The 24,700-nt window shown below is 40.2% G+C and overlaps 1 protein-coding gene across 2 annotated transcripts in view; it reads right to left on the bottom strand.

Moving 5' to 3' along the window:
* ERI3 (ERI1 exoribonuclease family member 3) overlaps positions 1 to 24,700 on the bottom strand; it is a 305,203-nt gene that overhangs the window by 89,668 nt on the left and 190,835 nt on the right. For both annotated transcript variants that reach the window (XM_087719794.1, XM_087719795.1), the window contains exon 7: positions 16,402 to 16,501. In XM_087719794.1, coding sequence (XP_087575920.1) covers positions 16,402 to 16,501 — 100 coding nt within the window. The remainder of the gene's footprint in view (positions 1 to 16,401; positions 16,502 to 24,700) is intronic.

Raw genomic sequence — 24,700 nt, 5'->3', positions numbered from 1 at the left:
TAGAATGCAAACTGATTCTTGTGTAAAGTAATATTTTAATATGTGGAATGATCCACGCTACTTAAATTTTATTAGAAGGGAAAGTTTGGTGAGATTATTTTGAGCTAGATTGTAAACTGATGTCTGCACAAATTTGTATAAATGTTTATCTAATATAAGGTTAAGGAAGATGAACTGGAGAGTCTACAGGAGGTTGGGGTAAATAACAAAGAAGCAAGAGACGAGAATAAAATACATATAGAATGATTTATACTATTTAAATATAAACAAAGATGGGAGGCTGAGCTTAATACAAAGAGTTCTTTTTTTCTTTTTTTCTCTTTTTTTTTTCTTTTCCTTTTTATAATTTGTATTTTCTTTCTATCTATTTTTTTTTATATATTACTTTTATTTTTAATTCATACGATCATAAGATACTTTAGAAGGGGTTTGACAGAGGGCAGTGCCAGGTGTGGGCCCTGGGAAGTCGGGGGGATTAGGGATGGGGATTTATGGGGGGGTGGGTGGGGGGGTGTTAATATAGTTTCAATAAGAAGAAGAATGCACTTGTATACGGTTGTTCTTTCTTTTTTTTTCTTTTCTTTCTTTATAATTTTCTTCCTTGGTTTATTTTTTTAAAAAATCATATTATATTAATAAATAATAGTTGAATAAAGGAACACACCAAGGGGAGAGGTAGAGGGAAAGAAGAGGGAGGAGCAAGGAAGGAGTAAGGGGAATGTAAGGAGGGCGTAAGGGGAATGCTAGGAGGAAGGGGAGAAAGGAAGGTTTGAGGGGAAAGGGAAGTAGGAGGGGAGTGTTAGAGGGAGGAAAGGAAAGTTGGAGGGGGAAGATGGGGTGTATGGAGGATGGAAGTGTCAGGTGGGGTTGTGAATGATGATGAGTTGTGTTTTCTTTTTTATTTTATTTTATTTCTTTTTTTATAGCAAATATCCAGTATATAAGTGACTGTAAAATGGAATGTGAAAAATGAATAAAATATTTATAAATAAAAAAAGTAGATGCATGGAAGAAGGCGGGGCTTAGCAGTGAGAAGATGGAGTTTCAGGCTACTCCTGAAATTCCTCTATACCAAAGGATTTTTGGACGGGTTTTTGAACCCTAGCTGTCCCGGAGACGACAGTGAAAGGTGAGGGGAGACCCAGTGACCTCAGAGACGTTCGCAAAGTCTCTGGGGGGGGGTATTAACCCCTCTTGCCAATTCCTTTCTGGATTAGCTGCGTGCTAAATGAAACTGCAGGTTGCCCCTAAGAATGGCAGAAGTGATGTCATCTGGTAAGCTGATTTTATTATTCAAGAGAGACTGTCCGCACTAAAAGCTTAAGCTAATTGAAACCAAAGAATAAAAGAATCTAGCGGCAAATTGGTCTTTTTTTTATGGATTTATGGCTGGTGGCTACTTTATTTCTTAAACGCTTCAAGGAACTCTTCAACATCCCCCCCACTCTGATTCTCTCTAAGTGGATCGTAAAGTTTACTTTCTACTAATTAGCCCTTCACGATCTGACATTTTTATTACTTGGTTGTGTTTACGATCAGATAAGATTGCACAGTTTCCAGCGTGTTTTTACTTGTAATTTTTAACTGCGACACATCATGGCGTCTGAAAATACATCTAAGGTTTCACTTCAGATTCTTTTTTCCGCATGTCGAGAGTTTTTTGACTCTTTTCAGAGATTGGAAAGAAAATTGGATCATCTGATTTTAAAATATGAAGGAAAAACTGAGATTGTTGAATATTTGAATGTTCCTGAAATACAAATGGAAAATGTGAGAAATGGCGTCTGGTCTATCTCAGAGGAAGAAAGGAGGGGGGGAGCTATAAAGAAGATTCATTTAAAGAGACAGAGTGTAGGAGAAATGAAAACCCCACCCCTGAGAATTAAAGTCAATTTGAAAAGTTTTACAAGCCCGGGACAACATTATTATTTCATCACCGACATTCAGAGCCAAAAGGTGCGAAGATATCTTTGTTTGGACTTGCTTATAAAAACATTTGGTAAATTTATCCAACGCGTGGCAATTGGTTTGAGAAGATTTTGCTATTGGAGGGACACAGGCTGACAGATGGAAGAACGCAACTTAAAATTAGCTAAATCTGATTACTTTAATTTGTAATAGATATAGCTGAATAATGACTGATATGGATAGTAATGTATATAATTTGGAATTGGCTGATAGATTGAAGAATACAATTGAAAACTAGCTAAACCTAATTGCTCTTTTTTGTAACAGATATAGCTGAATAATAATTGATATTGATAGTAATGTATATAATGTGGAGTTGATAAGATAAATAACAATTGGATATGAGAAAACATTTTTGGATTATACATAAAGAGTATTAATTACAATAATTATCACTATTAAAAAACTAAATAAAATACATACAATCAAATGTTAATCAATACTGGGAAAATGTTATGATATATGATATAATTAAATATTATGGATGTTCAGCTAAAATAGGACATGAGGATTTGATTATAATAGAGGATTTTACAAGTAAGTAAATGAAATGTCAGCATGTGTTATGGATTAATTCTTTGGCATAGCTAAGGATGAAGGATGTTTAAATAACTATAGGTAATTAAAACTGGAGGTATAATGATGTTGATATGGTTGATATGATTGAGTTAAGATATTTGAATTAATATGAGTTAATGGAAGAGAAGCACCAAAGCATGTTGTAACCAGTTGATATACTTCTTCTTTTTTATAATAGATACCTGTGTTTTGTTTTGTTTTCCTGCCTTGTCCTTTGTCGTTTTTGTCTTTTTTTTTTTTCGTCTTTTCTTTTTGATTTTTTCTTTTCCCACCGGTGTGGGCATGTAATGTTCAAGATTATTACTTTTATTAATATCTTTAAATAATAATTACAGTCAAATGAAAATGGATATATAATAATGCTTGAGTTAATATGAGTTATGTTGGTTGACTGTGGAGGAGATGTACCAAAGTTTATCTGTAATTGATTGACACATTTTCTACAGATGTAAAGAAAGATGCTGTACCTGTTTCAAATTAAAATTAAAAAAAACATTTATTAAAAAAAAAAAGTAGATGCATAATGCCAAGGAAGAGAGCACCAAGGCTTACTCAAATAGCATCATAATTAAAACATCTGAAATTTAAGAGGAAAATTTCAGCTACTGTGAAAGTATTGTTTCACTATAGCTCCATATAGTTGCCATATACAGTATATGTCTTTGAATTTGAAATAATATGATTCATCTCAAACCCTATACCTAACGATGGCTCCCCTGAAGTGTTCATCCCATCCCATCCCTTTAGCATTAAAAAATGAGCTACACCGAAGGAAGCACAAATGCAGTACACGGCTGCATTGATATTCCCAGTATTTTGCAAAGACTCCCTACAGTAGGGAATAATCTGCAATGCCTAAACACAACTTTTTTGATTCCATCCTCTCTACCTTAGCCACAATATTATTAGGCCTATTGACCTTTCTGTGCAGGTAGCAAACTGCAATAAAGGCAAGCAGCCAACACAAATATCCAAACAGTGTGCCTCTTCATTCCCACCCCCCTCCATAGGACAAGAGTTGAAGAACCTTCTCCATTGTAACAGACACAGGAATGGAACAGCAGTGATACGAACATACTCCCTGCTGCTGCCAGGAAAAAGGAAGCACTGAATCTCTGCTGAAAAGGGCTGAACATTGGAAAGAGTGTTCTGTCACTTTTGTGCACAGTAATCCACTGTGCCACTGAGTCCCATCAGAGGGATTTTGAAAACTTAAATGATTGAAAGCACAAGAGCACCAGCTCAAGGTTCCCAGCCAGCCCAGACATCCTAATTAGCTTTATACACACTCCCACTCAGAGGGAAGAGAGCACATACAAAAAAAGGACTGTCACACTGCTTTTCTCTCTTTCTAAAAGCGTGGCGGTGCTTACCAGCTTTCCCACTGTGACACCTCTCATGGTAGTTAATTAGAATCATGTCACTGATTGGACCCTGACAGACATTCGGCCTGTATCTTGCCACAACCCACTCCCCTCCCAGGCTAACATTAGTTGTGCAAAGCACCTCTCTGCTTCCAAAAGCTTTTTATAGTGTCCTGGGCAGAAACTCCTCCTTGCCAGAAATGTAGGCCATATTGCCTCCCTCACAGAACATCCGCTCCACCTGTTTTGAGATGCCTGACCTTTAGTAGCACTAATTCAAAATGACACTGCTCATTTAATGACATTTCTCTTGATTTTTGTTTTAGTCTCTTTTAATTATTTAACTCTGGAGCCTTTGGCCCTTTTCTTTCAACTGTAAGAGAGTTTGCCCCCTTTTCACAAAGGGGTTTAGGACAGCACCTCAGCTCCGTCCATTCGTGTCATTATCACATGAGCACAAAGGGCATTCACAACAAATCAAAAAGAAGATGGGACATTAATCAAAGATGTTCCTTAATATGCAAAATATCAGATAGAGAAATTGCAAAGTAGATATAGGCATCTGTAGCAATGATTTCAAAGGAGTCTTGACAATTTCCTTTTTTCTGTAATCCAGCATTACACAGCAGCAAGGCCTCTTTTGGCCACATACTGCAGTTCATCATTATTTTACAGTTGCCTGACAAGCAGTTTACCACTTTTCCCTTCCTGAAACTGGAGACATGAATTTGACCATGATATTTTAGGTTATGGAGAATTCTTAACGGGTCTATTCTTGGGGAGTAGAATAATCCCATTCTTCACCCAGGATCTTCATACCACCGTAGATCCCATGGTTAACCAAGACCTCCCTTCTGGAACCATATAACACAGGAGGAAAAAAAATATTGGGAAAAATTACATGAATGCTCAGAGACTTGAGAGAACAACCATATTCAGCCTGTAATCCTATAACCACTAAATATAATTCAGCTGTGAGATTTCCTGCCAAAGCAACCTACATTCAGAGCAAGGATAAAGGGAAGAAGCTGAACAACTTTAACCACTGTATATTTGTTAATGCTTGAAGCCATCCCAAACCAGTGAGACTTTTCAACCCAAAATGTAGAGCTTGACTGAATCCCTTCCTAGACAGATTATCCTAAACTGACCACTGTATATAAACAACATCCCAATATTTCTGTGAGCCACTCTTTTGGAGAAATGTTTGGACAAGTAATATTTTGATTTAGCCTCCCAAATTCCTTTACATTTAGAGCTGTCAAGGACATAGTGACTTGGGTCATGAAGGGAGCTGAAGACGTTGCCATGATCAGTGATTCTTAAAGTGAAGGTAATTACTCCCAAGGGAATGATTTGGGAGTATCCAGGGGATAATGGAACAATTTATAATTGCATGTTTGAGGGTTGAGGATCCGGTCTGGGACTGCTGCTGCTGAGATTCTTGTGTAAAACAATAGAGTCTGAGGTTTTTGTTTTTTTGTGGTAATGACATTATCTGAGAGAGGAAAAAAGAGTTATTGAGTTAAACAGTTTAAGGACCACTGATCTAAGCACAGGCTCATGACCTGAATACCAGCTCCTAGACCTAGACCAGTGTTTCTATGCTGGTTGGGGGATTCTGGGAGTTGAAGTCCACAGGACTTAAAGTCGCCAAGGTTGAGAAACACTGACCTGGACCATGAGCAGCAGCTCCATTTTTAAATAATCCCTTCTAAGAAAACTTGAGCAACAGAAATAAATCTTTAAAGTATACTATTTCCATATAGTATTTTTTTCAAAAAGGAGGGGATTCAATTCTTTAAGAAACCAAATCATAAACATTTGTAATTTGCAAAAGTATGATATTAAACTTTTAGTTTATCTTGTTTAATAAACTTAGGTTGGAAATCTGGAAAAGTTTTGATAGTGGAAGGTAAAGAAAAATAAGGTTTTCTGGTTTTGATAATCTTATAATAATGATATGGCAATGGAAAACCACAGATGAGCAAAGCAATTGGACAAATTAGTGAAGCATATTTTAAAGGATTTCATATGTTCTTAGGTAGAACAGCTGTGAGTATATGTTACAAATTTTTGCACAGAAAAACATGGAATTGCTTTTATTTTTTTACATTATTTTGAGTTTTAGAAACAGGTTTCATAAAATTAATTAGTAATGTAAGGATTGAGTAAATATCAATTCATACCTGGGTATTACCATAAATACAATAATCAATATTTTAAGATAATTTTATTCTGGTCTTTATACTTTTATAAAGTATAAAGTATACTTTTACAGTATAGTTTTAAGGGAGGGAAACGGAATGGCGGCCAGGGCTTTTTCGCCTTAGGACGATCTAGCGAAAGAGCGCTGGGAGCCTTTGGAACCGGCTTCTTACCGCTCTTATCGAGGTCCCCCGGGATGACGGATATTCAGGGGACGTGTGCAGACCGAAAGTTGAGGGGAGCGGATGCCTTCCATCAGCCTAGGACTCCAGAATCTCCAGCGCGGCTTGGTGTCCTCAGCGGCAAGAATGGCGGCCCCGTAGTGATGACGGAGGTGATTGAAAGCGTTTTGCGGCTGCTGCAGTGGTTGTGGGGGTTTTCAACCCTCCTCTTACAGCTTGGTGAGCTTACAGTGACTGTGTTGGCCAATTATTGCCATCTTTTAGAACGGGGGAGTTCGAACAGGGCTTCTATTCGGAGCAGGCGAATCGGGTGGCTGGCTGAGTGCGCCGTGGCCGTAGCCTTTTCTGGATGCCCCCCCCTCCATATTTGGCTCAGTTCTTCCATCGATGCTACCTTCTCCAACAGCGCTGCTCCTTTCACCAACGCTGTCTCCTTTACCAACGCTGCTTTTTCCAGCAATATAGCCCCCTTCATCAGCACCGCTTCTCTTGCCAACGCTGCCTTCTCCTCCAACGCTGCCTTTTCCATCAACGCTGCCTTTTCCATCAACATTGGTCTTCTGCCATTCTGGACTTTGACCATCTGACTTTCCTCAACTATATGTTTAGGGCTTTTGGACTTGTTTTCTTAGCCCTAATTGTTGCCACCATTACTATCTTCCATGGCCGGTGGACTACCCCCATTGCCATCTTTATTACCTCCCATTACGACCCTTGGACTGCCAACTGGGATAGCGCCTATTTATTCCACCTAAGTCTCTTTATTACGACGCTACGGACTGTGGTCGCTTGGAGGTATTTACGGCATGTGAGAAGGCTTACACACAGGTTAAGGACATTCGAGCCCTCCCCTTTCCATCTTGATCCGTCCCTGCTACTTGGAACCTTTGGACCTGGCTTACAGGAGAAGAGAAGTTGGATTTTCTCCTACTTACCATTCATTGCCATCGCCGGTTCTCAACTGTTCCGCCTATTTCCGGACTCTTAGACTTATATTGCACACTATTTAAGATCTGAGATCTGCGCAAATTGTCTTAGTATGAGGAGTGTATGTGTACGTATGTTAATGAATGAGCCCACTTTTTATTAATTTTTAACTTATTCCCTGTTTTTATTGTACCTATTGTTTTTATTGTCATAGTGGGGCATGTATGTTAGTATGGCTGTTTGGTGCATATGAGGGGATTGAGTGTGCAGCCTAGGGCTCCCTCCGCTGAGTGCAGAAGCAGAAGTGGACGGGGGCCCGAACCTGCCTCTTATCCTGGAGTGTTTGGGGTGAATGGCCTGCCGAGTAATGCAGGGGCCATGGGTTGGGGAGAGGGGTCTACGGATAGGGGGATGAGCCGGAGCATCCCGGTTACGTTTGGGAGAGGCAGGTATGACGGGAGCTTCAGGGCTGGCCATTACCGGGGAAGGAGGGTTCGCTACGTCACAGCGATCCCTCGTTCCGGCCCCGATAGCTCATCTCAAAGACCATGTGGCAAGAGTGATCAGGGCCCTGGTCTCAGGTTGTTGTTGCTAAATGCCAAATCTGTGATTCACAAAGCTCCCCTCGTCCGGGACCTGATATTAGATGAGGGGGCAGATCTGGCATGTATTACTGAAACCTGGTTGGGCCATGAGGGAGGAGTCCCCCTCTCCAAAATGTGCCCTGAAGGGTTTCAGATGCTCCACCAACCGCGACACCAGAGAAGGGGTGGAGGAGTGGCTGCTATCATCCGAAGGTCACTAGTTCCTCGTGGGATCCCTGCTCCAGAGATTGTCGGATGTGAGTCCCTTCTGGTGAAGTTGGACCTTGGGGGTCAAACGGGCTTGCTGTTAACGTACCAACCTCCCAGCTGCGTTGCAACAGCCCTGCCTGTGCTCCTGGAGTCAGTAGCCAGACTGAGTTCCCCAAACTTATAGTATTGGGGGATTTCAACCTGCCCTCTCTTGGCGAACGCTCTGATGGGGCGCAGGAGTTCATGGCTTCCATGACAACTATGGACTTGACAGGTAATTTCGAGCCCAACTCATACAGCGGGACACACGCTCGACCTTGTGTTTCTCTCGGGGCAGTGGAGACCTTGTGTTTCTCTCGGGGCAGTGGAGACGTGATCTGAAATTAGAGGGCACTGAGATCTCGCCCCTGTCATGGTCAGGTCATTTCCTTCTGAGGCTGGACTTTCGAAAACCACTCCTCCACCGCAGGGAGGTGGAACCGATTAGGTGGTTCCGCCCCAGGCGCCTGATGGACCCTCTGGGATTTCAAATGGAGCTTGGGGATATACCTGACTCCCTTGCCTGCAGCCCGACAGAGTCCTTGGTCGCTGCTTGGAATATAGCGGCGGCTGGGGCTCTTGATCGGATTGCGCCTTTGCGGCCTCTCCGCAGCAGTGGATCCAGGAGGGCTCCTTGGTTCACCGAGAAACTCCGGGAGATGAAGCACCAAAAGAGACGCCTAGAGCAATGCTGGAAGACTAGTAACTCTGAATCTGACCGAGCACTGCTAAGAGCCTATATTAGGACTTATCTCGTGGCGATACGGGCAGCAAAATGTGCGCATTTTTCCGCTCTTATTGCATCTGCAGAATCTCACCCAGCCACCCTGTTTAGGATTACTCGCTCCCTTCTGAAGAGGAGGGATGTGGAGGAACCCTTGCAGGGAAGACCTGAGGAATTTGTTCAGTTTCTGTTGGATAAAGTCGCCCAGATTCGGATGGACCTGGACTCCACTTGGGCAGTTCCTGCCGAGATGCCGGGGGTAGGCCTTGAGCGGATTCCTTGGATTGAGTTCCAACCTGTTACTCCTGAGGAAGTGGACAAGGCCATGGGAGCGGTAAGTGCCTCCACATGCTTATTGGACCCGTGTCCCTCCTGGCTGGTTTCTGCCAGCAAGGAGGTTACACGAGGCTGGTTCCAGAGAATCATTAACACCTCTCTACCGGAGGGATCTTTCCCGCAGCCCCTAAAGGATGCGGTGGTGAGACCCCTCCTTAAGAAACCTTCACTGGATCCAGCTATTCTTAACAACTATCGTCCAGTCTCCAACCTACCCTTTGTTGGGAAGGTCGTTGAAAAGGTGGTGGCCTTTCAACTCCGACGGTCCTTGGATGAAGCTGACTATCTTGATCCCTTCCAGTCGGGTTTCAGACCTGGTTACTCCACTGAAACTGCTTTGGTCGCGCTGAACGATGATCTCTGGTGGGCCAGGGATAGAGGACTGTCCTCTATCCTGGTGCTTCTTGACCTCTCAGAGGCCTTCGATACGATCGACCATGGTATCCTTCTGCGAAGACTGGGGGAGGTGGGAGTGGGAGGCACCATTCTCCGGTGGTTCTCCTCTTACCTCTCTGACAGGTCGCAGTCGGTGTTGGTTGGTGGACAGAGGTCGACTCCGAGGCCCCTCAAATATGGGGTGCCGCAGGATTCAGTCCTGTCCACTCTCCTATTTAACATCTACATGAAGCCACTGGGTGAGATCATTCGCCAGCACGGGATCAAGTACCACCAATACGCGGACGATACTCAACTGTATCTGTCCGCCCCGTGCCAATTCAGCAAAGTAGTGGAAGTGATGTGCCAGTGTCTGGAGGCTGTTAGGGTCTGGATGGGAGTGAACAAGTTGGAACTCAATCCAGACAAGACCGAGTGGCTTTTGATGTTTCCTCCCACGGATAGTCCGGATTTTCCATCTATTAGCCTGGGGGGGGGGGGGTGAAAGTTTACACCCCTCAGAGGGGGCTCGCAACTTGGGTGTCTCCTGGATCCGCAGCTGACTTTAGAACATCATTTGTCGGCTGTGACGAGGGGGGCCTTTGCCCAGGTTCGCCTGGTGCACCAGTTGCAACCCTATCTGGACCGGGAGGCACTTCAAATGGTCACTCATGCCCTCGTCACCTCAAGGCTCGACTACTGCAACGCACTCTACATGGGGCTGCCCTTGAAGAGTGTTCGGAGACTGCAGTTGGTCCAGAATGCAGCCGCGCGAGAGATATCAGGGGTACCTCGGTACACCCGTGTTACACCTATTCTCCGCGAGCTGCACTGGCTCCCTATTAGTCTCCGGACGCGCTGGTAATTACCTTTAAAGCCCTACATGGCACTGGACCTGGATATCTGAGAGACCGTCTCCTGCTACACACCTCCCAACATCCGATAAGAACTCACAGGTTAGGCCTCCTCCAGGTGCCATCTGCCGGACAATGCCGGCTGGCGACCACTCGGGGGAGAGCCTTTTCTGTTGCTGCTCCGGCTCTGTGGAACGAGTTACCAACAGAGATCCGGACCCTCCCCACCCTTGCAGCCTTCCAAAAAGCCACCAAAACCTGGCTGTTCCAGCAGGCCTGGGGTTGCTGACTCAAATCAGGTCAACTGTATGTTGTGTTTTAAACTGTTTGTATTGTTTTATGTTCTCCCCCTGTATGTTATTTTATTTTATTCATACTTGTAAACCGCCCTGAGTCCCCCCCGGGATTGGGCGGCATATAAACCCATTAAATTGCTAATTGCTAATTGTTATTGGTTGTGTTATCATGATTACATAATTGCAATTTGTGTGTTTCACAATTGGCTGGTATTTGTGATTGTTGTAGCATCATGTGGTCATGCTGTCACCTTCTGCATGTTGTTCAGCTGGCTTCCAAGAAGCAAACATAAAGGAGAAAGTAGCAATAAAATTGCAAGTTGAGCTCACGATATCATGTTTAAAAATTATGAGAGATTTACTTAATAAACACAGTAGAACTGTTCTTTCTTTCTTTCTTTGGAGGGAGAAGGAGAGGGAGAGGGAGTAAGGGAGAGAGCGGAAGAGAGAGAGAGGGAGGGAGGGAGAGAGAGGGGGAGGGAGGGAGAGTGTGAGAGAGAGAGCGCTAGTATACTTCAAAACTTTATTCCCTGAATCAAATAATTCTGTTCAAATACTATATTTTTGGCTCTTTAAAAAGTGCTATTTAGTTACACACCTCATAAAATTAGCTGGACCATTTAAGATTATTTATTTTTTAAATTGATCACATATTAAAACATCAATTACATATACACCAATATCAGTCAAGTAATACTTCTCCAAAACAAATGCTCCATAGAGAATGAGGCGTTTATAAGGATAAGAGGCTGCACCTTGGCAGTTCCCCATGGGGTTGGTGAGTGGACAGCTTGGTAGGAGTTAATTAGAATCTTGTCACTAAGTAAATGCACCCTGCCTGGACTCTGACAAATCCTCTACTTTGACACTGGGGGCCAGGAGACAATCCACATCAAGCCACTGCAGGATGACCCTTTTAACACCAAGAGTAAACTCATAGCACAGCAAGTTGAAGCTCATTAAAACTGTCTACTCTGTGAGCATCCCATTAACCTCCCTGTTAAAAACACACAATCCCTCTTCTTTTCTTGCAGGCCTAATTAATGGCCAGGATCTGGAACAATGTAACACCCTAACCTTCCTAGATTTCCAATAAGTAAATGAAAAAAGAAAGAGGGGGAGCCAGAAGAATACAGATGTATCACCTACATCTCACACCATATTGGTGGTTGACCCTTTCAAATAGGTAGGCTGTCTTATGAGGCTTACTGTGAGCTAAGGGAGGTTGCCTGGGCTTAATCAGCAATGTAATTAGACTGTCATTTGGCTACATATTTCCATGGGTTCACGTGAGAGGCTTGTACATTCTATTTCTAAATTTGATTTGCAAACTTGAGATGATTGCTGGAGTATGCATATACTGTAAGTGTGTACAGATAGTCCTCGACTTATGACCACAATTGAGCCCAAAATTTATGTTGCTAAGTAAGGCATTTGTTAAGTGAGTTTTGCCCCATTTTATGACCTTTCTTGCCACAGTTGTTGAGTGTATCGTTGCAGTCATTAAGTTAGTAACACGGTTATTAAGTGAATCTCGCTTTCCCACTGACTTTGATTTATCAGAAAGTTGCAAAAGCTGATCACTTGACCCCAAGGCACTGCAACCGTCATAAATATGAACCAGTTGCCAAGCATCCGAATTTTGATCACATGACCAAGAGGATGCTGCAATGATCGTAAGTGTGAAAAATGGTCATAGGTCACTTTTTTCAGTGCTGTTGTAACTTTGAACAGTCCTTAAATGAACTGTTGTGATTCGATATCTATTTGTGCATTGTATTACCCTGGCAAGCTTTTAAAATCACCCTGCAGGACACTCTTTCTCTTCGACCTATAAATAGTTCTGTAGTCAGTGATGGCTTCGGTCTTAAAGGTTTAAGCAACTTAGCCTAGCATATGAGTATTAATTTACAGATGGCTAAGAAGGAAAGGTTTTGAAAGATTTACAGAGGAAAAATTCAAAAAATAGGCACACTGAACCCTCCACCCACATTTCAGCATGGCTGAGTAACCAGAATTCACAGTCATTGAGCATTGATGCTTAGAAGACTCTGCTCATTCTATGGAGAGGGATAGTCAAAAGAACATCTGCTACCATTCTGACTTGTACATAGTTGAGGTATTCAGGAATTCATTGGCTGTCACCACTGGCAACTATGACCACAGCTCTACTCTACAAATGTCTTTTTTTTAGGAAAGGTAGAAGAAGAACTCAGTGTCATTTCAAATCCTTTCCAGGAAATCGCATAAAGCCAAAAGCTTGGAAAATTTAAGATGACTTCTAAGAGAAAAGGTGCTGTTGAGTTTTGTCAAAAATGACATCTTCGAACGAAGGTGAATGAACAGAATGCAAGGGACTCTTACTTTGCTAACTACCGGTAACAGACAAGGAAAAGGGGGTGGGGTGTATTATCTGTGCCCATTCTTCAGCATTCTCAGTAATATAAAGAAACTACATCCAAAATATGCCAGTATGGTAGCAGACAATGAATCATAATATTTATATCTCATTCAGAAAAAAAATATTGCTGAAGAAAAAATAAGGAAAGTAAAGCTGGCAATAAGAATCTCATCAAAAATCAACTGCATACAGATGTTCAGTAACATTTGGGAAACAAACTGTAGTAGTAGTACCCTGCAGACTGATATGTAGAAATGCTGCAAAAATAAGCTGTGAGTGAAGAGTTGGAAAGAAGAGTTAAACTGGGAAAATGTTATATGAATCACTAGTGAGTCCCCTTTTCTCATACTTAACAAAAGATCTATGAAACAAATGGATTGTTAGAATGTTTCACTAATGTCCAGTATTTTTCATGTGATCAATGTAGGAATTATTGGCCTTTCTAATGGGCTTGGTTTCCTTATGTTACAACACAACGTATTCAGATTAGCTTTGTTGGGGAAATTTCAAGAACACATATGTAATCTTTGATTGACAATTATTATTTAAAAATTGGGGTCGGGGTGGGATAGACCAACACAACTTCAAAATTGGACAGTTCATCCCAACACAATTTTCTAGACAAAAACTATACCTGAAAATGACTTATATCAAAATACGAAAATCAAGTGAAGGTAGAGATTAGATATTTCCCCCTCTGAACTAAACTTCATGCACACACATGCACACACTATTAGTTTCACTGTGCTTAGTGCTTTAGGTTTAACTGCTGACTAATCCCATCAAGCATAGTGGGTAATGATAAGGCTGATCAGCTTCCTTTTAGGTATCAATAAACACACATAAACACTGGGAAAGAATGAAGGGGAATGAGTGATTGTCCATTGGAGCCAGTAGTATATACCCTCTCGCAAACTCAAAACAAATTATAGCAAAGATTGTTAAAGTCCTTCTCTCATTCTGAAATAATATTTCAGGATAACTGTGATCCACAATCCGTTTTCCCTTGACCACAATTCATCCTACTGATCTCCCCACCTCTCCCCCTTCTCCCTCTCCCTCTCTCATTGTTTCATTCTTCCTTCCTTTTTCCCTGCCTTCCTCACCAGCATGCTCAATTATAATTTAAGCCAAACTTATACAAGTGTGCAATTATGGAGTAGTATCTATCCATCCAGTGGTGTCATGATTATTATTACCTGTCCTTCCTATACCACAGCAAATGTTCCACCCACAAGTTCTTAATATGAAAAGCCACTTCTTCTGCAGTGAGCCCATGGTATCTGCCTGCATCATATCTAACTGTTTGGCCTTCAATTACTACATTGAAATAACACAGTTATCCAAAGGTTGATGACCTTCAGTTTAAAATTATTCTTTTCTATCAAAAAATAAGGTTCAGTAAAAAATTCAACAATTTCTATTATTCTAAGTAAATCTGATTGTCCCATTTTTAATGTAAATTAAAATGTAAAATGAATTTTGCTTCTAGTAAATATAGTCCCTTTTTCATTAAAACATCATAAGCCAAAATCACATAACTCTATTAATAGCAAATAAAATCAAAGGGACATTTAAACATTTTGGAAGCTAAACAGGAATATTTTTAAGTATATGTATGCAATGGTGATCAAATAAGGGAGAGAGAAACAGAGAATAAAAAGATAAGAATTTCCTAGTTCCAGAGAAGATATGCTCATTTTAAATCTATGCTGATTTTGTTTTTTAAAAAACCTGTTTAATGTTTTTGCACACTGGGTTGCATTTGGGGGGGCATGCACATCTTTCATAATAATACAGTATTAAAAGAGAAAATCCTTGTTTAAAGAAGAAAATCTGGTTTTAGGTTTAAGATTAATTGCTTAGTTCTCATCAGACACAAGGGAAACATTTAACCTCAGTGTGTTGCACTCATGGATAATAGGTTGGTGTTTCACACCTTTAGTCTAAATAAAATAAAGAAGCAAAATCCTTTACAAATAAAAGAGTCAAGAAAATTGGAGAAAATAACCATCATTGCATTCAACTTTCCAGCAGGGAAAACAAGCTAATGACAGGCCGCTAGATGTACAAGTAATTAAAGGCAGTGACAGATTGTATTGTAGAAATGTTTGTGGCTTTAGTGTGGTAAGAAAAGCCATTAGAAACACTTCTATAAAACACCTGAGAGGAGATAAATGGTTTGAAGGAGATCTGGATTATAATGTAAAAAAAGCTTCTACACAATGCCAGCCTACATGAATGGCTGAAATGAGCCTATACCCAAGCAAGGAGGCAGCATTTCAGTGGTACATTCCATCAACATGCAACCAGATCCATAGTTCAGAAGGAGATTGCTAATTAAAAGCTGGTGAGTTTTAAATAATTCATCTCCTTAACTCATATTGATTTGATAGTTTAGTGGTAAGGATCTTGAAACAATATTAAACTGTTTCCTCCAGGCCTTGGTGGTAGGTGACTTTTTTTTCTTGTTGCCCATCTGTAAATTTACAGCTGAAAGAAGCTGATAAAAGAGGAAGAAACACAACAGAGAGAACATACTTGGACAGGTGCAAATGAGGAAAAACTATCAATTAACATATCTCAAATTTTCCGAAGACCACTAGGAGATAGTATGCATTTACTACTGAATACATACCACAACATTATTTCCTGCACTGCTATCTTCTAGTAGATAGGATAAACACATCATATTCCAAGCTGCATTTGCTAAAGAAGTCTTTATAATTTTTTTCCATATAACTTAAAATCCCCAGAAGTCTCTAACAGCTCTCAGAAACATCAGTAGAAGAATGAAGAGCTTGCTTACTAATGAGTGCAAAAGCAAGTTTGAATGTGCTCAAACCTATCCCTTGAACAAAAATATAGATTAGAAAATAAGGGACCACATAAGGGGTAACCTGGCATGACATCAGGATCTCAATATCATAATGCCTAAATAGGGGAGAAAAAGAAACTAAATGCTCTTCTGGGATGTTAGTATTAAATTCTCAATGCAGCACAGACTCAAATATTTTAGAGACTTATGAAGAAGTGATGGTTGGTACAAACATGAAGGACACTAAGTAGGGCATGTGTGATTGCCATCTGTGCTTAACATTACTATTCTAAAAAAACCTTTCCCAATCATAAAACAACTCTATCCTTCTGTATTTAGCTTCTTGTCTCTTCTTTGATTACCCACATCAAAGATGGGATCCAAAATAGGAGACCCACACAGGAAACTGGATTTCATTAGCTGACAGCCACACATCTTGGGAATTATATCAGAGCAAACGCATAGTAGTCTTCCAATCGTAATGCACAAAGAGGGTCAGCGGAAATATAGGAGGGGGGAAAAGGACTTGTTCTTACCTATCCCACTGTGAGGCCTTCCTATGTGCTGTAGATTCAGTCCTTTGTTCATATCTAACAGCCCATTCTTTGGCCAGCTCCCCATGGCAAAGCTGTATGCCTAGAAAAGAATGAAGATACTTTAACAGGATAGTACAGCAAGACATTGACTCAATACCATCAAAATACTTGATTCAGCCATTCTTCAGCATTGTGAACTCCAAATATTTGGGTCATTTTTTTGGAAGTCTACATCTCTCTTTTCAGTATTTTATTTTGAGTAGTCTCGTTCTGATATTACTATTCTATTAAATACAAATTTACATTCTCAATATTCTTTGAGTGACAAAGTTGATTTTGGTGCAAAGGCTTTAAAATTCTTTTTTCTTTTTTTTTGGATTTTGTTTTTTTTCTTCCTTTTTATTTTATACACATAAGCACATCAACAGAACACATAAACACATTAACAAAAATAACCACATCATTTAAAAACAACATAGGAACAATAAGTTCCATCATATATCATACAGCAGTTCTGAATCGGTTTCTTTGCAGTTAGTGTTTTCATTTCTATACATTTCTATCTTGCATTTGTAATCTCGTTACTCATTATCCATTTTTATATACATTTCTTTATTTATTTATATTGTGCTTTATATTTTTACTGTCATCTATTCTCTTACATGCAGTTATAGGTATACATTCACATATTTATTCTTTTTATTTGCCATTCTTATATTATTATTTTCCATTTAAAAGGGTATAAGATATAATTTGGAATGTATTATTTACCATCCTTCGCACCTGCTATGACACCACCTTATTTTCTCTTTCTTTTCTTTTCTCCCTCCCTTCCTTCTCTACTTCCTTCTTTCCTCCTCTCCTTCCCCTTCTTCCTTCCCTTACTTCTCGCCTACTCCTACCCTCTGGCTTCTCCTTCCTACCCTCTTGCCTTCTCCTTTTCTCTCTTCCTCCCTCCTCTCCTTTTCTTTCTCTCCCTCCCACTCACCACTCCTTACCTCTTTCTTTTTCCCCTACCTCTCCTCCACCTCTCACCTTATTTTCCTTTTCTTTTCTCCCTCCCTTCCTTCTCTACTTCCTTCCTTCCTCCTCTCCTTCCCCTTCTTCCTTCCCTTATTTCTCCCTTACTACTACCCTCTTTCTTCTCCTTCCTACCCTCTTCTCCTTCTCTTTTTCTCTCTTCCTCTCTTCTCTTTTAAAGCAAAGGCTTTAAAATTCTAGTGGATAGCATTGCTAGGTGGTGTTTTCCCCAGATTCCATCATGAAAAATGACAGGTTTTGCTCAAAACCATGAACATTTATTATTTGTACTAATAGGTAAAAATTTACATTATATGTGCTGTTTGCCAATATCAATGTTGTCCCAGTATCCTATTTTAAAATAGTGTTTCCTACACATAAGAACTTTCCATGCTATACAAATAGAAAAAAAACAGATCACATTGGTAGACAACAGTCTTAAAAAAGAAAGTGTTTATTTTTAAAAAAATACAATAATCTATGAAGCAGAAACAAATGCCTTTCTCCAGACTGAGTTGTCCTCTTAGAATTCTAGAATCTTGATCACACACTTCTGACTTCTTAATTTTTTCCTTATTCAAGCAAACTCTGGATAGAATGCATCCAACTTTCTTTTTTTCCTTCAGAAGTAGAAGAGTCTTTACCTTATTTAATAAGTGTGAATTTTTTAACAAAATGAAATACAAGCGCGTTCCTATCTTAAAATTTAAAAGTGAAGTAACTTTCAGCAGCAATCACCTAGCCAGGAAATAGTAACATTTTGCTGTTTTCTATAAGTAGCAATATGTTTTTGGCTCCTGTAGCCATTGGCTGTTGATGAGTTTTAATTTGTTTTTTTTTTAAAATTTGTTTTGTCTTTTTGTCTTTTGTACTCCCCCTTTCCCTATTTGGTTTGTTAGCCGCCCTGAGTCCCCTCGGGGAATAGGGCGGCATACAAGTTTAATCAAATCAAATCAAATTATTTTCAGACCAATGTCTGACCCTAGCTCCCAAAGATAAACCCACATGCCAAACAATATGACTGTTATGCTTCTAATAATTTCATCCCTCTGCATGCTTACTCGGAGATTTTTTTTCCCCACAAGCCTCATATTATGCCTTTTTATTCAGAAGAAAGCACAGATTGCTTGCAAATTCCACCTTAGTGTTTATGTACTCAGAACCAAGGTAATCAGCTTTAAGATCCTAACTGCATGGAGGAGTGATCCATTAAAAATTAATCTTTCAGAACCATATTTTTCTGATTCAGCAATTTAGAAATACAAGCTCTATTGTACAAACAGTAAACTAAGGCAAACAATTTCAAGATCTTGAATATAAAATGGGAAAGAATATACATGGCAGCATCTATTCATATGGATCCACATGTAAATTCAGAAAAATAAATTTGTAGAGAAATACATTTTTACATACACACACATACACTTCATCTCTCTCTCTCTCTCTCTCTCTCTCTCTCTCTCTCTCTCTCTCTCTCTCTCTCTCTCTCTCTCTCTCTCTCTCTCTCTCCCCCTCTCTTTCCCTCTCTCTCCCAATCTGATATTTCTTATTAGGAAATTATTTAATTTAAAAAAGTACCTCCTGGGAAGGAAGTTCACTCTCCGTATCTGCTGACACTGTTCATTTAAAATAAGAGGACAACTATATAGCAATGTTTTTGCTAAGGTTGTAGAAGTCCGTGCCAGGTCCCTACTTCATTACCTATCCCAAAAAGCTGCTCTCAGCTTCCACACTCAGTGTGCAATTCGTAAAATAAGGTCAGAAGCCTCTCTAAATAAATGGGCAGCAGTGCTGCTACCACTAATAAGAAGAATCACTTTAAATGGCCAGTTGTGGGACTAGGAGGGACAAAGCAGCACTTCACTGTACCTGATCTTGCCAAAAGGATTTGCTACTCCCCCCCCCCACACACACACACAAACAGACACAAACACACACTTATCCATTGTGCTATTTCCTTTTGGGGAACCAGAATTATGCAAAGCAAAGAAAACAGTAAAAAAATAATACAGGGAGGGACGGAGGGAAAAATCCAACGTTTCTAACATCACCATACATTTATACATTTATCATTAAATAACCAAGGAGACATCATTTATACTTGTCTCAGTTCCATTTATTGTTTTGACCATTTTGTGTTTTTTTGTTGATTGATTGATTGATTTGTTTATTTATCTATTTCTCAAGGCAGTGAACATACCTCCTCCTATTCCACAACAACCCTGTGAGGTGAGTTGGGCTGAGACAGAATGAATGGCCAACTGTCACACAGGAAGCCACAGGCAGGACTAGAACGCATAGTCTCCCTGTTTCTAGCATGGTGTCTTAATCACAAAACTAAACTTGTTCCTTCGTATGCTTTACTTCCTCTAAATTGATACCCCCATTCAGCAAGAATCCCCCAACTCTAGATTTATACAAAATAATAGTTCGACCTTACTCAGTTTGCTGTTTTCAAACCCAATAAATTACATTCATGGACTTCTTAATGTCCTGATGAAGAATCTAAACATTTGGTCTGCATCTGCCTTACATAAACCCACACTACCTTTCCCAAATTTTGCTCAGTCATATTTCTTATCCTTTTAGATACGTTTAGTTCTCCAAAACATTTTCCCAGACCCATTTGTCAAAAAATCTGTTTGTAGTTCTAGCATTCACTCTTGCTATCTTTCCTTTGTGCACAGTTATCCATAAGCAAATCATATCAATATTTAACATTTCTCTACTTACATCATTGTACCTATGATTTATTATTTTTCAACATTCACAGATCATTTATTATGTTGTTATTCAATTAAGTTTCCAGGTAATTTGCAAACATAAAATAAAACAAAAGCCACAAAACATAAAACACAGAAACACACTACCAAACCTAGACCACCAAGAAAAATCCCAGCCCAAACAGCAAACTAATATCACTATTAAAATTCATAAAGTTGCCTGAAAAGGATAATTTTAATGGTTTTAAAGATGATCAAAAGTGAAGAGGACAGATGAACCTCTAGGGATAGCACCTTCCATGTATTAGGAGCTTTTCTTTAGTTTATATCCACCCCACCTCTCATGGGGCATGGACTCTAAGCATGGATTTAAAATCATTTCAAAAGATGGGCTGATACTATTTGGAGAATAGTTCTTATCATTGCTTCAAACATCTCTTCACTTACTTTATTTCAGCTCTTCACTAAGAATCCCTTTTCAACTGGGATCAGCAACTAGGAAGTGGCCAGCGCCTAAATAATCTTACTATTCTAAAAGATCCCTCAGAAAACCTTCTGATCTATCATGGCAAATATTCATTCTTGTAGAGTCCAGGTTGCCAGCCAATCACAGCATGAACAAACACGATTCAGTGATAGTAATCAGCTGATAGCAATGTCCTCCATTCTCAAGTGTTCTTCTAGTTCTAACATGTGATTCACCTTGAGAGCTGTCACTCTCTGGTGACATCTCGGCCTACTGAGGACTGTCGCAAGAGTTGGGTATTTCTGCAAACGGGTGGGGGCTGGATCGTTGATCCAAAGTCTTTCTGGCTGCCGTCCTCTGGACCTTGTCAAATTCCCTGTCTAAGGCCCTTTGGTGCCGGCTTTCCATCCGTTGTATGGCCTTGGGGGCCTTTGAAGAGTGCCCTCTGGATCTAGGCTCTAGGGCTGCCCATTTCCGTGCAGGCCTCGATACCAAGGTTCCTGCTGAGCCCCTCTCCTGTGGGGACGGAATCTGAGAGGTTTCATTCACCAAGGCTAAGTCCCCTGGAATGGTGGGTGCCAATATGCGAGCGCAACATGGTAATGGCCCACTGGAAACAGCTCCTGACACCCCTTTGCCATTGAGATGATCTGAGAGGCAGTGGATCAGCTTATGGGCTGAGGCAGGGTCCATGCAGCATAAGCACTCACCTGGCTCCATGCTGCTGCGAAATGGGGCTTGTCACTGTTTCAAAACGGCACCCACTATTTTCGTGCCTCTTCAAAATTGCATCCATCAACCTATTGACTCCAAAATGGTGGCCAAAAAACATTGGAGGCCTGGGGCTGAGGCTGCGGAGTGAAAGCTTGTGAGCAATGGCCCTGGACCTCATTGGGATCGCACTCTGTGGCTGGGATCCAAAGGTCAGTGTTCCGGAGCATGCGTGTGGGTGCTGCCCTTCGGTGGCTGCAGTCCAAACAGTTGCTCGCGTTTCCCAGCGAAAAAGGGGTTAAGCCCTAATTGCTGGAATAGAATGCTGCTTCGACTTGGTGTCAAAGGGGAGCAGGCTTCAAAGTTGTTGTAGAGAAAGTCTTGGGTTTTTTTTTTTTTAATTGAAGCTGGATAGACACTAGTCCTAGGATAGACTGATAAAAGCTGGGAGGAGCTACCAGAGGAGGCGTGTCATCACAGATTGTAGACTCAGTCCGATTGGATACTAGACAGAATTAACCCCATTCCTGGATGCTATCTCCACCAACTATAGAGAATTATTCTATTTCAATTTTTTCTCAACAATACTCTCCCACAATTTTGTTGAAATAGAATTTCCATTATACCTAGCTATTATAGCCAACTGTTATGCTGGCTAGGATTTATGGATACTGCAATGCAACAACTGTGGAAGATACCAGGTGGATAACATTGTGTTAAACAATTAGAAGAGAAAACCTTGGTGAATACATCAGCAATTTTTTTGCCTCACTAATCTTTCAGAATTCTTTCTCTATCTTAAGAAATATATGGATTGGATATGTCATCTAGCAGTCATCAGAAATTGGAAGCAGAAAGAATGTACAGAGCAGTTAAAGTAGTCAAATATGCAAATAACTCTGCAATTATTTAGGATGGTAAAATTTAAATATGAATGCAAATTCTTCTACCAAGATGCCATCCAAAGGGGTGGGTAGCAAACAAAATAACAAATAATATAGATATGGTGCTCTAGTATCTTAAAGGCTAACAGTATTTTACCTCAACCATGATAAACTAACAACAAGTGTGTATTGCAATATCTGCAAGAAATCCCATTTGCCTGGTGAGTCCCAAAATAGACAAAGCAATAGAAAATGAAGATTGCTCTGGGACTTGAAACAGAATTGAAGCAGACAAACACTTGCCACATAAAACCCCAGACTTAACAATTGTCTATAAGAAATACAAAAAAAATATCTGGATAGTGGAGGTTGGAGTACCTGGAGAGAACAGAATAGAACACAAAGAACTGGAGAAAATCACAAAATACAAAGACCTGCAAAAATAGAAGTAGAATGACTGTGACAAAAGAAAACATAGATAGTATCCATAGTGGAAGGCATCTTGGACGCAATACCAAAAAATCTGGAGCACCACTTGAGCGCTATTGGCATTGACAAAATCACCATCAGTCAATTGGAAAAGGCAGATTTATTTGAAACAATGTATATCCTGTGACACTATCTTTACCACAACCAAACAACATAATCAGAATTGCAGAGAAAACAATTACTGCCAACCTTCCTTCTTCCATTGAGGACCTGTACACTGCAAAAAGAGGGTCATGAAAATATTTACAGATCCTTCGCATCCTGGACATAAATTGTTTCAACTCCTACCCTCAAAACAACGCTATAGAGCACTACACACCAAGACAATTAGACACAATAACAGTTTTTTCTCGAATGCCATCACTCTGCTAAACAAATAATTCCCTCACCACTATCAAATTATTCACTAAGGCTGCATTACTACCCTATTTCCTTGAAAATAAGGCAGGGTCTTATTTTCTTTTGACCCCCGAAATAAGCACTTGGCCTTATTTTCGGGAAGGTCTTATTATTTTTGAGGTGCAGGAGGCAGCGAGCATGGTCACCTCATGGTTGCTGCTGTGTTGCAATATTTTTGGAGAGGGCTTATTTTCGGGGGGAAGGCTTATTTTAGTGCAGCACTCAAAGGCCTGATTGGCTTATTATCTGAAGAGGTCTTATTTTCGGGGAAACAGGGTATTACTATTAGTCTTCTCATTGTTCCTATCACCCATCTCCTCCCACTTATGACTGCAGGACTGCAACTTTATGGCTTGTATTCTTATGATTTATATTGATATTGTTTTCTGATTGCTTATTTGTATCCTATTACTATCATTAAGTGTTGTACCTTATGATACTTGACAAATGTAGCTTGTTTTTGTATGTACACTGAGAGCATATGCACCAAAGACGAATTCCTTGTGTGTCCAATCACACTTGGCCAATAAAGAATTCTATTTCCATTTCTATTCTATTTCTTATTTCCAACATCTGTCTAACCCAGGTAAGGACTCTATAGAGTATAGATGGATAAAAATGCCAAGTCCAGTCTAAACATCAGGCTGTGTGACCAACCATAATAATGAAAACATATAGTACTGTTGATTTAAAATGTCTCAACATGCATACAATATTTGGAGTGTTAGTTTAGAAAAAAGAATTTACAATCCAATTGCTGCATGGTGCCACAGTTAAGAGACTTGGACAAATATCAACTGTAGTTCTACTGCTTTGGAACCTTGCCTCATGCAAAGCCAGTGTACTTAAGGCCTCTCTCTCCCCACCTATCAGCACACTGTTGAGATGTCCCCAGAGTTCCATCTGGGATTTGGGATAGTTAATTTATTGCCACATATGTAGCCATTTATGCTGCTTTGTTACTCCAGCCTTAGCAAAACACAGGGGCTCCACAGGTAATTAATAGACAACATTGCTAATCCTATTGGGAGATGATTAGCAATTAAAACTCCTAATTAAGTCTATGCATAATTCACTGAAATTACATCCTTGTGTACACAATAGAGAGGTTTCTTCTGCCTTTGACAAATACACACTGATATCTTTATTACACATTTAAATCACTGTAGGCTAGAATCTGGTCTATTGCTCACAAGGGAGATAGAACTTCTGGTTTTCTTCCTCTTGTGTTGAGCTGCCCTGATTTTTCCACCTCCGGCCAAGAAAGAAACCTGCTGATGGGGAGGAACAATTCTGGCACAATATCATCAAGGAAAGCCCACACTACTTTTTTTGAAATAGACGCAGTGTTGTCCTCTCTAGGACTTGAGCTTCTATTTCCAAGATGCCAAGAAGAGAACTATATGCAAGCAACTTATTTAAAAATGTTTAGGGAAGCCTCACTGGCAGGAGGGAAAGAATATCATGTCAAAACATAGTCCGTTCCCAGAATTTTATAAGAAACAAGGTACCTTGGATGGCAAAGATATTGCAGTAGCTGATCATTATGTAAGGAGTGAAGCCTGGCACATTAAAGATGCAAGATTATTTCAGGCATTATGTTTTGC

Source organism: Thamnophis sirtalis, unplaced genomic scaffold, assembly GCF_051295495.1.
Source record: "Thamnophis sirtalis isolate CommonGarterSnake01/CBP01778 unplaced genomic scaffold, rThaSir2_p1.2 scaffold_7, whole genome shotgun sequence".
NCBI lineage: Eukaryota > Metazoa > Chordata > Lepidosauria > Squamata > Natricidae > Thamnophis > Thamnophis sirtalis.
This window is presented reverse-complemented; position numbering and strand designations above follow the sequence as displayed.